The sequence below is a fragment of the Alnus glutinosa genome, chromosome 2 (genome assembly GCF_958979055.1).
Source record: "Alnus glutinosa chromosome 2, dhAlnGlut1.1, whole genome shotgun sequence".
NCBI lineage: Eukaryota > Viridiplantae > Streptophyta > Magnoliopsida > Fagales > Betulaceae > Alnus > Alnus glutinosa.
This window is the reverse complement of record NC_084887.1, coordinates 18,172,851-18,188,321: the sequence shown is the minus strand read 5'-3', so window position 1 is coordinate 18,188,321 and position 15,471 is coordinate 18,172,851. Positions and strand designations below refer to the sequence as shown.

The 15,471-nt window shown below is 36.6% G+C and overlaps 1 protein-coding gene across 1 annotated transcript; it reads left to right on the top strand.

Annotated features, from left to right (window-relative positions):
* The first annotated feature begins 1,952 nt into the window (after positions 1-1,952).
* Positions 1,953-4,701, top strand: LOC133861010 (WRKY transcription factor 71-like). The gene is made up of 3 exons (XM_062296702.1): positions 1,953-2,627; positions 3,050-3,190; positions 3,959-4,701. The coding sequence occupies exons 1-3, from the start codon at positions 2,188-2,190 to the stop codon at positions 4,317-4,319; spliced, it is 942 nt and encodes a 313-aa protein (XP_062152686.1). The 5' UTR covers positions 1,953-2,187; the 3' UTR covers positions 4,320-4,701.
* Positions 4,702-15,471: the final 10,770 nt, after the last annotated feature.

Below are 15,471 nucleotides of genomic sequence, written 5' to 3'. Positions count from 1 at the left end.
AAGAGCTTGACAAAGCTGGGGAACCTTGAACTAGTTGCAGCTAAAGTTGTGGGCACTCTACATGCTGTTGAATTCTATAGAGACCTAGGTCTACAAAAAGTCATTTTGAAAGGCGATTCGCTCCAAATAGTAAATGTTGTCAAATTTCACACTCCATATTGGAACATTTTTTTTTTTTTTTTTGACATGTCCACACAAGAGGGGGGAAGGGGATTCGAACTAGTGACCTCCACTCCATATTAGAACATGTACAATCAAATTGTGGAAGATACCAAAGGGATGCTTAGCACACTTTGGTTGATTGGCTGAGTGTTCATGTGAGAAGGGGTGCAAACTCTGTTGCCTATGAGTTAGCCAAAGCAGCAGTTAAACAAGTTATAGACCGAATTTGGATGAAAGAAATTCTTAGATGTGCCTATAATATTGTTTTGTTAGAGCAACATGCCATTTTTATATGATATATATGAATAAAGCAGACTTTTTTTTCTCAAAAAAAGAAATTGAGACATCAGACCGTCACATAAATTTTTTGAAATATTTATGAAATGTTTGTATGATATCTAAGCACTACTCAATAAAAAAAAAAAGGGAAAATATAATAAAAAAGGAAAATAAATATGCAGGCTAATACAGCATCATAAGAAGTAGGGCTGGATCAAGTTTGTGGAACAGAAAGCGTGCCACAAAATTGGGAGGGTGACGGATGGGACGTTAAGGCCCAATCAGGCTATCAGCAGTTCATTATGTACATAGGCGTGGAAAGGGAACAGAAAAAACCCGAAAAACGCACAAAGCTCCCACGTGGTAGCTACGGTCAAATGACGGTGCCCAATCCCAACACGTGTCAGCCTAATGCTTCCAGAAATGAAACTGCAAAGTTGGAAAGCTTGACCACCCAACCCTCCTCCTTGATAACGTGACAGTGACAGCCCACAACGGTGGGTCAAGCTTGACTAAACCTCTTCAGTTTCATTCTAATTTGATTAATTGCACATGGGTATTATTTTACTCTCTCTCTCTCTCTCTCTCTTTGAATTTATCTGCAAACAATTTGTTCCAAACCCCTTCAAAGTTCTTGGATTTGATTCAAATAATTGCATATGTAGATTCCTAATATATATTTTTCTTTTCAAATGTCTCAAGTATGATGCTCTAGAACTATTAGAATTTGATGACCTATGACAACGTTTGGATTGGTTGATTACTTTACCACAATTTTTTTTTTTTTTTTCAAAAAGTAACCCCTAAAGTTCGTTAATTTATTTTCATTTTTTATAGTTACTACTTGATAATATATAGTAAAAGTTCAAAAAAATACATCTTTTTTCTTTCTTTTTTTTTTCTTTTTTTCATGAATTACCATTTATTTATAATATGACCCCACAAACTAACACTCTTGACCCTTAGCTCCAAAAGACTTGAACTTTTAACATGAAGCCTTTTATGCTTGATCCATGTAATGTAAGTTACAAATATAATTCAATTTGTTCTTTTCATTATATGTCTGAATACTTTTTACATTGTATATGACAAAGAAAGTAAATTTTTATCTAGTTGTTGTTAGATATTGTTTAGAAAAAACTTCACTTACCCTTTGTAATATTAATTTTTTTGCAAGGGGTAATATTAATTTTTTTGCGATCATAACCTCGAACTTTTAATTTTTATAATGTCAATATCACATAAATGGTTGAAATTAAATTAAAGGAAAAATTTCTTCGGATACCCACATTACAAAAATTGAAAGTCGTGTCATGCGTTTGGACGGACCCAAGGTCCGCCGTGCGTCACCGTAATTTTTACTTTTTTACAAAAAATAAAAAAAAAATAAATAAATAAATTGATAGTCCTTGATAGGGATATGAATTTCCCCTACTTTTTAACTAGGTACACTTCAACACGGTTGAGTGTAGACTCGTCGTATATGATTATTGAGAAAGGAAAAAAAAAAATACAGAGATAGAAGAGTAGAGAGCAGCAAAACCTACCTCCCAAATCTCTCTCTCTGCCTCTTTCTCTCTCCAACTAAAAGTAGAACTAGCTAGAAAGCTATCTATCTTGTAAGAACCAAATTATAAAGCTTGTATTGGTATGGTATATCTTTGTTTCCCATATTTGCTTATTTCTTACTGAGTTTCTCCACTTCTTCTTCATCTTCATCTTCATCTTCATCTTCATCTTTCATTTATGTCTGAAGAAAACCAAGATCTAAGCCATGATAATCCTTTTTACTACAGTCACCATGAAATCAACCACTCAACCTTTCCTTTCTTCAACAATAATCCCATGGTCGCACCCACACAAAACCTGCAAGGGTTTGATCCCTCATACATGAGCTTCACTGACTGCTTACATGGCTCTATGGACTACAACACCCTCTCAAGAGCCTTTGACATGTCTTGCTCATCATCTGAAGTAATCACTCCAATTGACGACAATTTGATCAAGAAGGCGGCCGTTGTGGGAGACTCCGGCGGAACCAGCTGTGAAAACCTCTCGACCCCTAATTCTTCGATGTCTTGTTCATCTAACGAGGCAGCAGGTGATCAGGAAGAATCGGTTAAGAGTATCATAGATAAGCAGCCACAAGGGTGTGAAGATGGAGATGAAGAAAAGTCTAAGAAAGGGTTGGTTTTCTTCTGCTTCTTCTTCTTCTTCTTCTTCTTTCTCCTCTTGGAATATGGGTGTAGTAGGGTTTCAATATGATATAATTTCCCAGTGTAGACTTTCAAAGAATTCCATAAATAATGCATTTTTGTCAACCTCATCTACTGTTAATTACTAGGACTTTCAGTAGCTCTCAAACAAAAGAATATTTGGGTGATCCATATTTTTCTCATGAAATTCTTGAACCATATTATTAGATCTCTCTTCTCTCTTCGCCCTAGCTAAGATACACCAGCTTAATTTGTCATTTTATGGGAAAAGTAGAAAATTTGGTGGATCTTGATCTTTTCTTCTCTAGCCAAAAGGAGGAAAAAAACGATAATATTAATTCCACTGGCTTATCTTTGAAATTACTTGACTGTTGTTGATGGTGATTTGTCAGGAACAAGCAGAAAAAGAAAGAAAAACGGCAAAGGGAGCCGCGGTTTGCCTTTTTGACTAAGAGCGAGATTGATCATCTTGAGGACGGTTACAGATGGAGAAAGTATGGCCAGAAGGCTGTGAAGAATAGCGCTTATCCAAGGTAGACTTTTTCCCTAGTTCATGGATCTCCTGCATGCGCCACTATTATATTAATCGAGCAATATATGACTTAATTTATTTGTTCAATAATATGTTAAATATTGCCGTTCTAGGTTAAGAGTAACGATACTTTTCATACTCATTTATCACACCAATTTCATACCAATTAACATATACAGACGGTTTGAAGTGGTTTCTCTTTTATTTAATTTATTTTTGAATTGTAAAACATGACAAGTCACTTAAAGCACATTTCATTAAGTACCGGCCGGTGTGCAATTTATAAGATGAATTGATGTGAAAAATATCATTACTCTTTTTTTAGTGTTGTAATTTTATGTAACTAAAGACGTACCATATCTCCCCTGAACTAATATATATAACGTAACTCGCCATTAATTGATTATATATAGCATTTTTCTTTGTAATACCAATTGCATTCCTTTTGTAATGTTGTTAGCTAGCCTTATATCACTTTGTCACAATCATCACAATTTTCATATACTAAATATGACAATTTTCAATCATTAGCTCCATTAATTGCACTTTTTTCTCCCCAAAAAAAAAACAGGACACTCAAATTAATTCATTTGGAGTTCGTGTACATGTGTGTGTGCGTTTTTTCTTCACATATTTGTATAAATAATGAAACATTGCATACATCTGAAAACGGTGTTTCATATATATTGTGCTAAATTCAAGCAGATGGAGGGATTTTATTTAAAGTGCGAGTAATTTCATAACTCTTTTAAATTGCTTGCCAATTCAGAAGTTATTACAGATGCACGAGTCAGAAGTGCAACGTGAAAAAGCGTGTCGAGAGGTGTTTCCAAGATCCATCAGTAGTGATCACAACATATGAAGGGCAGCACAACCACCAATATCCAGCAACCCTCCGAGGAAATGCTGCCGGAATGCTGTCACCTTCCTTCCTGGCGTCGGCTTCAGTTGGACAAAGCTTTCCCCAAGCACTATTTTCGCAGTTGCTTCCAACAAATAACCAAGCTGACCCAAATTACATGTTTTATGGCAACCTCACTCAGCAGCAGCAGCAGCAGCAGCAGCAGCTCCCTGACTATGGCTTGTTGCAAGATTTAGTTCCCCCATTTAGCAACAAGCGACAGCCATGAATTGTTCCTATCTATATATATATGATCTCTCCAAGATTTATATATGTACTAAGATGATGAACTTAGAAATACGTAACTGTATGGCTCACATAGAGCATCAAATGCATATTTCTGACTAGTTAAATGGTTTTTGCGTATCTGTTCGATCGATCTCCTTGATCTTAAGATTTGCCAGAAAGTGAGTGATGGGTGTTTCCTTAATTTGAAGGATTGCCAGCACGGGAGATGAGTGTTTAAATGGAGGTGATGTGATTGATATGATCTGTAGTAATTAAGATAAGGCCGGCCTAAGGAATGCAATGCTTTCGGTGCATGTGCATTTAATGCATATGAAGATTGTTGGGTCACTGTACGGTACTTAAGATATGTCTGTTCCTTTTCTCGTTTAATTTGTCTTTGCTTTGTTATATAATAGCAAGTTTTAGAGTGTGTTTAGTTTAGCACTCTAATTTTATAATTAAAAGTGAGTTTTTTAATTAAGCAGTAAAAAAAATGTATCATTTAAAGGTGCGTTTAATGATATATTTTTTGAAAAATTACGATTTGAAAAGTAAAAAACTTTGCGTTTTTAATTTGCATGTTTTAAAATTGGGAATCTGAACGAACCATAAGTGTATGAAGATAGATCATATATATAGATACCTGAAGTTTGAACATGGTTTAGAATTGGAATCTAGAAACGCCTTGTAATACTCACGTGTACATTTGGTATGCAGAAATAGATCGTGGAATATAATAATTATTCCATTAGAATAGCTATTTTAAATGAATAGTTAATCCTTAAAAAATATAAGGAATATATAACTATTCTTTTTGAAATTATATTTAATAATATATATATATATATATATTTTCAGAAACCCTTCTTCTTTTTTTGTGCCCAGACAAATGAATTAAAAAAAAAAAAAAAAAAAAAAAAAAAAAAAAAAAACCCGAATTGTTTTTTAGGTAAATGAAGTTTAGAGTTAGGCCATTTTAGAAAATTTGGATGAAATATGAATCAACCCCAGTAAGAAAGTTTGGTAATTAATTCATGTGTTGCGCGCATGTCACCAAACGAATAAATAGAGATGGTCATTCCACTCCAACTTCTTGTAATCGTAACAATAGTAATATTTCTTTCTATTTCTGGGTAATTATCATTCTGGCGTAACAAATATACTCTCAGTTTGACGAGTGATTTGATTATATTTACAATTAATTTGATGGGCGCGCGGGCACAAGTGAACAGCTTGAGGTATAACTTGGCAATTCTTTTCTCTTTTTTTTTTTCACCTTTTTGTGAGGTAAAATTCTTTCAAATGATCCAACAAAATTAACCCCTAACTCTAGAATCTCATTAGATGTCACAGCCAATTTACCCTATGCTATTATTTGGGCTATTGACTTTCTGAACCATATTAAACTAGGCTTTTTTTTGGGTCTTGAATAGAACTATCAAGCTCACGTTTGACGTTTGTGTTATTGCTGGGCATAATAAATAATTAAGATCAACAAATAATTAAATGTAGTCTTATCTGCCTCCGACGTCTCATTCAAATGTTTTACTGTTTTTTCAAAATAAATATCTACCTTTTAAAATTGAATGCATTTACTTTAATATTATAGGATGAAGGACATTTTAGAAAGTTAATTAAACTTTTTATATTACTAAATATACGACAGTATATTAAACAAAAGAAAAAAAAAATACTTTTCAGAAAATTCTGGTTTCAAAGATTTAATTTAGGGTTTACTGGGTACTCCAGTAGTGGATTATTATGGATATTGTGGATAAAAACATTTGTAATTAGTAATTACATCTATTTGAGGATAAATATATATATCAAACTTTCTACCAATTAAGACAATTCAAACTTGAGAAGTATGACTGTCTAAAGTAGCGGGACTGATCTTTTAAAGCTTGTAAATTAATTAATTATATACAAAAATATTTATGTTAAACCATTTTATTAACAAGTTTCGGACGGTTTAATCTATTTAGGATCCTCCAGTCTTCAAACCATAGAACGCAAATTAGTAGTACGTACGACAAGAGTTGAAGCAAGAGCAAAAGGCAACAATCTTGTGCATGTCACTTAGATATATATGAACTAATTATTCTCATTGAAATAATTCTCAAATATTATTATCAGAATCAAGGCCACGTTTTCACCGAGAGGCAAACGTGCATGGTCTAAAAGGGCATATATAAAAGTGTTAGTTGCTGCTTTGTTGCAATTGTGTTATAGGATAGTTGGTGTTCGGCTTGTTTTGTTGTAGCTGTGAGTTGTTGTTCCCTAAGAGGTGAACTTGGGCCAGTTTTCACTGCCTGTTGCTGACCTTTTATAAAGTCTTTTTGATTCATCTTAAAAAGAAAAAAAAGAAGGCATATATAATTGTGTGCATCGTTATGAACTATATATATATATATATATGTGTGTGTGTGTGTGAGCAGCCCTAAGTTAGTATTATTAGAAGAATTTTCAAATGTGTGCCTCCAGTTTATTTAATGTTTTCCTTTTTAATAATACAGTAACACTTTTATAACCCAATTAAAAAAAATAGAGCAGATTCATCTAACAAAACAATATCACTAGGGGTGAGCACGGGGCGGGGCGGATTTTCGCCATTTTTTCCCCCGCCCCGCAACCTTGCGAGTTTAGAAAATCCCATCCGTGAACTGCAAAAAAAAAAAAAGAGTTATATCCGTGCAGGGAGGGTTGGTGCAGGGCAAATTGATGCAGGGTAGGGAGTGCGGGTTGGGCAGGGCGGGTTTTTCTAAGGCAATGATTGAGCAACTACTAAACCACCACAAACACAGACACAATACCACAAGAAAGGAAAGACAAGGAAAAGCAATTAGAGGTGACCACCACAAAGCCGGAGGACAAGTTGGAGGGTGGTCTCCTTTTGAATGTTGTAATCAGCGAGGGTACGCCCATCCTCCAACTACTTTCTAGCAAATGTGAGCCTCTGCTGGTCTGGAGGAATCCTTTCCTTACCCTGAATCTTGGCCTTCACGTTGTGTATGGTATCCGAGCTCTCCACCTCCAACGTGATGGTCTTCCCTGTTAGAGTCTTCACAAAGATCTGCATCCCTCCCCTCAATCTCAGCACCAGATGCAAGGTCGACTCCTTCTGAATGTTGTAGTCGGCGAGGGTACAACTATGTGTTGTGTGCACCGTGCAGGGTTAAGAATAGGGGGAGGTTGAAGAGAAGAGAAAAATGAAGAGTGTAGAAAAGGCTACGACGCTAGCTAGGGTTAAATGAAGAGTCTAGAATTTTTTTGTTTCCAGCGAGGCGGGGTGGGGCCCTGGGGTTTTTTGAATATCCAACCCACAACCCGCCCCGCCCCACCCCACACAGGATACCAAAATCCAACCCATACCCACAAATTTATAACTGGAAACCGGCAAGGGCGGGGGCGCAGTTTTTTGCACACTCCTAAATATCATAGATACATTCGAGAATTTCTTTAATCCAAACCTTATCTATGAACTGTTTAACGGCAGCCTGAGCTAAGCCATGCGCCACCTTATTAGCGATTCTACTAATGTGAAAAATCTACTAACTAGAGAGAGAATTTAACATGATACGACTATCATCCACTAGCTGTCCAAATCTACTCCAATTACGTACATTAGAACTCACAACCTTAAACACTTGGAGTGCATCACCTTCCAAAATAATGTTATGTAAACAATAAAAGACTCCTAATTTACCGTGTGTGTGATCAATTTGTAATAAAATATGTAAATGCGAAATTTAAAGAAGATAGATATTTTGTTAACGAAGTGGAAACTCAATTAAGAGAAAACCCACTCCAGGGTAGCCAACCCCTAGATATCTATTATTCAAAAAACAAAGCTAGTAACACTCACATACTCTGATGCAGCAATCGTACCTTGCACTCGAACACTTACCTATACGTGAACACTTTCCAACCAGGTCTCCTACCTGAAGAGGTCTTCAATGGAATCCTTTAGCTTAGGGCTCCTCCCTAAATTAGACTTCAAAGTTGATCAAATCACACAGAAACAATCCTTAGAGAGCTAGCACATATCACTATCTCTGCCTAAGCACCCTCTCTTAGTACAAAAGAATTCAGTATCAAACTCTATAAATAATACATGTCTAGAGGCCTCTATTTATAGGCTTTAGAAGACCTAACTTGAGTTTGAATTGGATTTTTCTAGGCTGCATCCGGACGTAGGCTGAGAGCGTCCGAACGGTGAACTGCGCAACCGCCTTTACATAATGCGCTTCACGCGTTTCCTTATTAAGGCTGCATCTGGACGATGTTGCTCTAACGTCCGAACGGTTGTAAGTTGTCTTCCCAATTCGTGTCTACAAAGGACTCTGGATTCTTCTCGAACATTGAAGAGCGTTCGAATGATGTTGCCTTGTCGTCCGGACGGATGCACACTGAGTTGTCAGAATCTTCTCTACACAGAAGGGCGTCCGGAAGAGAACAAGGGATCCGACTTTTGCTGAGTTGCAAATTGCGCAGAATCTTCCTGGAACTCTGAAATTGCCTTCTTGAAGCTTATGACACTGAAACTTGTCATAATAAGGCCCTTTGCATATTATAGAAATAATCTCTGAATATTCTGAAGACTCTGAAATATTACGACATCCCTATTATAACAGCAACATTACATGATAGTGATTTTGTCAATAGAATGTAGCCAGTAAAACTAACATTATGTAAACCTAATTTTTTGTAGAATAAAGAGAAATGAAATGTTGTTGAGGCTTCTGCGTGTGCCTCCGGTTTATAAACCATATATATATATATATATATATATATATATATATATATATATATTGTGTATCGATTGTCCCATATATAAACTTGAACTTCAATTAATCTCTAAATTTCATTTTCCACGTTGCATATTCACAATCACAATTCAATATCATAAGGACAAATTTAATGCCTCCAGTTTTGTTCGGTATGACTTTCCATTAATATTGCACTACTTTTTGTAAAATGATTTCTTGGACGTCTCTATAGTATAATGTTCCGGCTTTTCTTATTATTTTATATACACCGATTTCAAAAACCCTAATATTCTCATTCTAAGGATCATTTTGTAAATCTAGCTTGCTTTGAAACTCATGCCCAACAATGTGTTTAGACAAACTTTATTTGAGTTTGGTTGATCACCTTACTAAGAGCCCAAGCATCGACGGCCCAAATGGCCATTAACCAAAACATTTCCATATGAGGAGAGGACCCAAAATCATTAGTTTGTCCAGGCCTAATGACCTTTTGAAGTATCACAGTAGGCGCGGGGAAGGGCACAATAGAGTCCCTACCTTTACCATGACACTGTACCGATCCACTAAAAGACAATGTTAACAACTACCCTAAAAAATGGAATATTTGTTGCGTGCTCACTACCCACGCCCATACATGTATGGAAATTCCATATCGTGAGAGCATCCCCAACTGAGAGGTGCCATGTGGCTAGATGGTTGATCAAAAGGAATCTCCTACAACTATAAAATGGGGTAGCCACTAGAGATGAAAATTCAGTTATGGTTGTTACCGATTATTAGCTAAAACTGGTAACCTTAACCAAGGTAGCCGGTGGGCTAAAATCTCCAACCGTAGCCAGTTAACCTGTTATTTAATAACCGGTAGTTACTGTTGATACTCAATTATCTGGATTGGTAACCGAAATTTTAAAACATTAAGTCTTTGGGGCCTAATTTGGGTAAAGAAATGCTAGGGGTACCAAATCTTTTACCAAGAGATTAGTACCAAGATGATGTTGAGCTTTTTAATTGGAGATGATCAAAACAATTAATAAAAAGAAATGCTACAGGTTGCCTATGAGTTTGAATGGAATAGAATATACGTATACAATTACAACCAGATTGCAGAAAATGTTTTATATGGAATTTCATGTTAAACGTATCAATATGCCTATGAATTTGAATGGAACATAACATATATATATAGTTACGGTTAAAGTGCATATGATATTTTATAAGGCTTCATGATTAGATGTGCTTACATACATGTATTTCATGAAGGTTTGGAAATGCTCGTATCTCTGAATGACTGGGTTATGATACCACTCTTTTTCTACTTACACGTATACATATACTTGTAGTTTTTTGAAGGTTTGGAAAGCTTGTATACGAGTATGACTGAGTCATATGATAAATGTATAAATGTGTGTATAAAGTAGTATGTTTCCCACGTTTACAAAGTGCTAGTGTTTACCATACCAGCTACGAAACATTTTAAATGTAAAGATTCATACTAATAGTAGCTGATAAGTAACGTAAGCTAGAAAGGAAAATAGTTGGGTCATTGTGAAAACTTAGGGAGTTTTATACTACTGAGTTTGTGGAGTCATAATTCCATCTATGCGGACATGGTTACCACCACGATTGTGTAGATGTTGATGATTTCGTTGTAGGTACTGCAGACGTCTATGAGGACCTTGTGTTGGGGATCATGCGATAACCAAAGTATGCGCAGCAGAATACTGATCCCATAAATAATTTCTTCAAGATAAACGAGGCTAGATTAATTAAACTAACATGTTCAGGGTACTTAAAATCGAAACTGGCCTCTCCTAGCCTGCTACGGCCAATTAATTTTGGTTTATTTGCTCCTTGCATGTTAAATGATAAAGAACATGTTCGTCGTGTTCTTGATTCGACCTATAGATCTTCTCTCTTATGACTGAATATGACCGTAAGTGTGGACTCACAAATTTTAGTATTAAATTAGTAAATAATACTCCACTATTGCCCTCTATTTATAGACTTAGATTTACACTCATGATAGGGTTAGGAGATAAGATAGGGTTGTAGCATAGATATGATAGGAGTCATAGGAAGAGTTGAATTCCACCTCCTACTATCTAAGGTGCACAACCAATGGGAGTTAAACACTCCATTGGCCATGCACCACACAGCTATGGGGAGATAATTATCTCCCCATGCGTCTAGGGCTAAGGTTTTAGGCTAGCGTTTTATTAGGGTTAAAACCTTAGCCCATTGCTACCAATTTTTCAGCATAAGCTTGGGTTTTATCCCTTAGACATAATGCTCATTTATCTCTACTTAAGCTATTTGGAATTACTTCCAAGAGCCCATAGCTCTTTAATTGCTTAAGCCCATAGAAATTAATTCCTAAGCTCAATCATCTCTAAGTAATGAGCCACATAGGAATCAAATTTCATTGGCCCATGTTTTATCAAATAAAACAATCCACATAAATAAATACATAACTGAGGCACATATCATATGGTTAATTTACATCACCTCAAAGAGGGACATAAAGGAAAAAATACAATTAGTTTCAAATAGGTCTGTGACAATATCACACGACCCTATTCAATCACAATTGATTCAACTAAACAAATGTAACTATACTCTAATATGTATTTTCAAATTAATGAATCAATCCCCTCGATGTACTTATTTATTACATATTATCCCTCTATGGAATCATTCCATAGCCGAACCAAAGTCAATACACTGTTACTTAGTTCACAACCTCTTTTTCTTGATACTCTTGATTTAATTACATGATATATCCTTTTTGTACCTTGTGAGATTTTCATCTCATCTTGCACAAAATAAAGTTTCAGTAAATACCACTAAAACACTCAGACCCGAGCTTTAGAATAATCATTCCCATTAAATCATCAAGGGGAATATTCCTTATCGCTTTGTTCTATAACAAAGTGAAAATAAATATTGACTTCTAAAAGAACGAAGTGTGTGTTTGTGTACAATAAAATATCTTAAATGTGAAATTTAAATAAGACAAGAAATTTGTTGATGAAGTGGAAACTCTATGAAGAGAAAAACCACTCCGGGGCAGCCAAACCCAGGAACTCCACTATCCAAAAACAAAGCAAGTTACAAAGCACTCTTACTCACAAAACCTATTGCAATAGTCATACCTTTAAATATAACATGAAATCCATCGTGAACGCTTCCCAACCAAGTCTCCTACTTGAAGAGGTCTTTGATGGATTTCTTTACCTTAGGGCCGACCCTTAAGATAGATTTTACACGAACTGTTGAGCACACACCGGCAACGACTAGAGAGCTAGTGGATCTTTGATTCTCCCTAAACACCCTCTCTAAGCACTGTGGAATTCGTTACAGAATTCATACAATTTACAAGCCTAAAGCCCTTTATTTATAGGCTTACAGAGATCCTAAATCTAGACAAATTTGGACTCTGGCTGTTGAGTGTCCGGACGGAAGATTGCCTCGTCCAGGTGGTCTTCTACGACCGCCTTTAGAATAGCGCAATTCTTTCCATAACAGGTATACGTCAAGACGGCTTGGTCGAGCGTCCGGACAGTCTTCGCTATAACTCTGTTCCGTGTTCAAATGGAAATTTGGAATATTTTGAAATGCTGGACATGGTCCGGACGTGCTGCCACGTCGTCCGGGCGTCTTGAAGAAACTTTCCAAACGGTGTCGACTTCTAAAATCTAACTCTATGTAGAAATTGGAAAAGCTTGACCTATCGTCTGGACGGTGTTGCTCTGACGTTCAGACGTCTTCAACTCAATCTGCTAGATACTTCGGGGCATCTGGAAGCCTTCAAAGGCTCGTTCAGACGGTTGTACAGGAACCGATTTTTTTGTCTTGGAATTTGCAAGGAATCTTCATGGACATCTTTTAGAAACTTGTGATCAGTCACATGTTTTAAAATAAACACTGTCCGAATATATGAAGACTCTGAAATAAGAACCGATCATCCTGTTAATATGCAACTATTACACAAAGTGTTTTTGTCATCCAGAATGTTGCCAACATAAAATACTAAGAAACTCCCCCTTTGACCATTCTGGGACAAAAAACACTTGACCAGGTTGGAAATACATTCCCGGTTTAAAAAACAAAAAAATACTCCCCATTTTTGTCACAAAAGGACAAAGGGTAAACAGAGTATTAAGGAAAACCAAAAGTGTTTAAGAAATACACAAAGTGTCATAACAAATTAAAATTGTTCTCAAAATAAGAAAAAAATCAATCCTCATCATCAGGCTTGGGGTGATGATACTGCAGGCACTCCCTTATGTCAATCTGACACTGTTCAACACGCTCTTCAATAAGATTAACTTCCTGCTGGAGAGCTCCCATAGATGACATAAGCTGAGTAAACGCAGCCTCTATGTCAAAGGAAGGAGGCAAAGCCTATGATGATGATGCAGCTGCTGAGGGGGGACCTGGTGGAGGCTGAGGAAAACCGCCTTGAGCCTTATGCTGCAACTGCGCATTAGAATTCATGAGTGTCTATATGCCAAGAGGATCTGGAATCCGTGATCTGGGCTCAGAGTCTGAAATATCTGTCACGATCTGAAGACAAATTTGAGTGATTAAACACCCAAAAGACAAACTGGTGTTCTTCTCATCACGGACCTCAAGCATAGTATGCAAGATGTGCTTGTACAAACAGAAAGGAGTCCTCATCACTATGGCATAAAGAAGGGTGGCCTTCTTGAGAGTAAGCTCACTCCGATGAGCTTGAGGCCAAAGGTTTGTTATAACAACCTTTGCTAAGAACCGGTGCATAGGAGCAAAAGCACCAATATTGATATGTGAATGTGACTTCTCCTCTCTCTGTGGTCTCGTGCCAAAGAAATCATGCAGAAAGTCGATGCTGGGAGCCTTATCACTAGGAGGAAAAGGAACTCTTGAGACTGGTAAAACAGGTACTCCGATCACAGCACTGATAAGCTGTGGATCAATCTGAATCAGCTGTCCTATGACCAAAGTCTGCATGATCAGTCCTCTATCATCATCCTGGATGATGATCATGTTGCCATAGAATTCCCACACCAGTCTGGGAAAGGCCGGGCAGGCACAGTTGTATAGGTACTCCCACTAGTTCTCCAAAAGCATCTGACCAATAGGGAATAGGACTGGATCCTTCAGATCGGCGCGGAGAAGATTCCGCTCTGATAGGACCTGCTGCCTTTGCATGCGGTGCCGCTTGTCAGCAACTTATTCTTCAGTCCTTTGCCTGACTCAGGGTGGAGAATCGTCTGAAGACATATTTCCTAGGCTAAAGAAAATCACAGAAAAATCCATGAAAATATTAAATCCTGTTAGGCCAAAAAAACATTTGGCATTAGGATGGCTGTAAAATGGACTATTCCAAAAATTACAAACATATAAATAACCATATTATGATATCATACCATAGATAAAGACAATATCTCAACCCAACAATAGAAAATATGAGCAATAAAGGCAGTTGACACTAACATAGACCCAAAAATAATTAATCCCTAAAAATAACTATTATAGGCATAAAACTTATAAGAAATCATTAAAAAAAGGAAAAAAAAATCATACTTGGGGTGGAGAGAATTCATAAAAAGGACAAGTGCACGTGAGAACTAAGCATAAAAATCAAAGAAAGATGCAAAACCCAACAAAAAAAAATCAAGGAGAGAAAAGAGTGACATGCGGCACAAGGGGGAAAGTGATTAAACCCTACAGGGTTCATCGTCCGGACAGAACATAAGTGTCGTCCAGACGTAGTGCCACGTAAGAGATCGCACTAACATGCCCGTCCAAACAAGGATAAGAAACGTCTGGACGAAACAACTATACCGTTGGGACAGCCAGAAACATCGTCCGGACGCTTCACACAAAAATTTGAAAAAGAGAGAAAAAGAACAGAAAAATAATTCCCAAAAAAAATTTCCAGAACACACATGTATAAAAAACTAATAACACAGTTCTAAAGTATTGTAACACAGATGCTAAAATATAACAAAGAGTTAAGTAATTTATCGAGCAAAAATTTTCCTGCATAAGAATTTTTTAAACAGTCTGCTTAACTAATGCAATGTGTGTGTGTGTGTGAAGACTTTCTCAGTAAGGTATGATCTTTGCTGATATAATTTAAAGGAACTGAAATTACTTTAAGGAGAGAATTTTCACAGTTGGATCAATCAAAAGTCAAATCTTGTTTTACTAGGGCCTAGACACCCTCATCTAATACCCTCCCCCTAAGCTGCAGCACTTTTCTTTTACTTCGTCCTTTAGTGATTGTCTTTTACCACAATGATTTGGTCACTGACTGTTTCTATAGGGACAAGTGGATCTTTTAATATATCAATATTTATTCAATTTTGAATGCTTTTTATCACTTGGTGCTGCAAC

Coding starts and splice junctions, on each gene's coding strand:
- LOC133861010 (XM_062296702.1), top strand. CDS start 2,188: ATGTCTGAAGAAAACCAAGATCTAAGCCATGATAATCCTTTTTACTAC. Junction 2,628..3,049: donor GAAGAAAAGTCTAAGAAAGG/GTTGGTTTTCTT, acceptor GTGATTTGTCAG/GAACAAGCAGAAAAAGAAAG. Junction 3,191..3,958: donor AAGAATAGCGCTTATCCAAG/GTAGACTTTTTC, acceptor TTGCCAATTCAG/AAGTTATTACAGATGCACGA.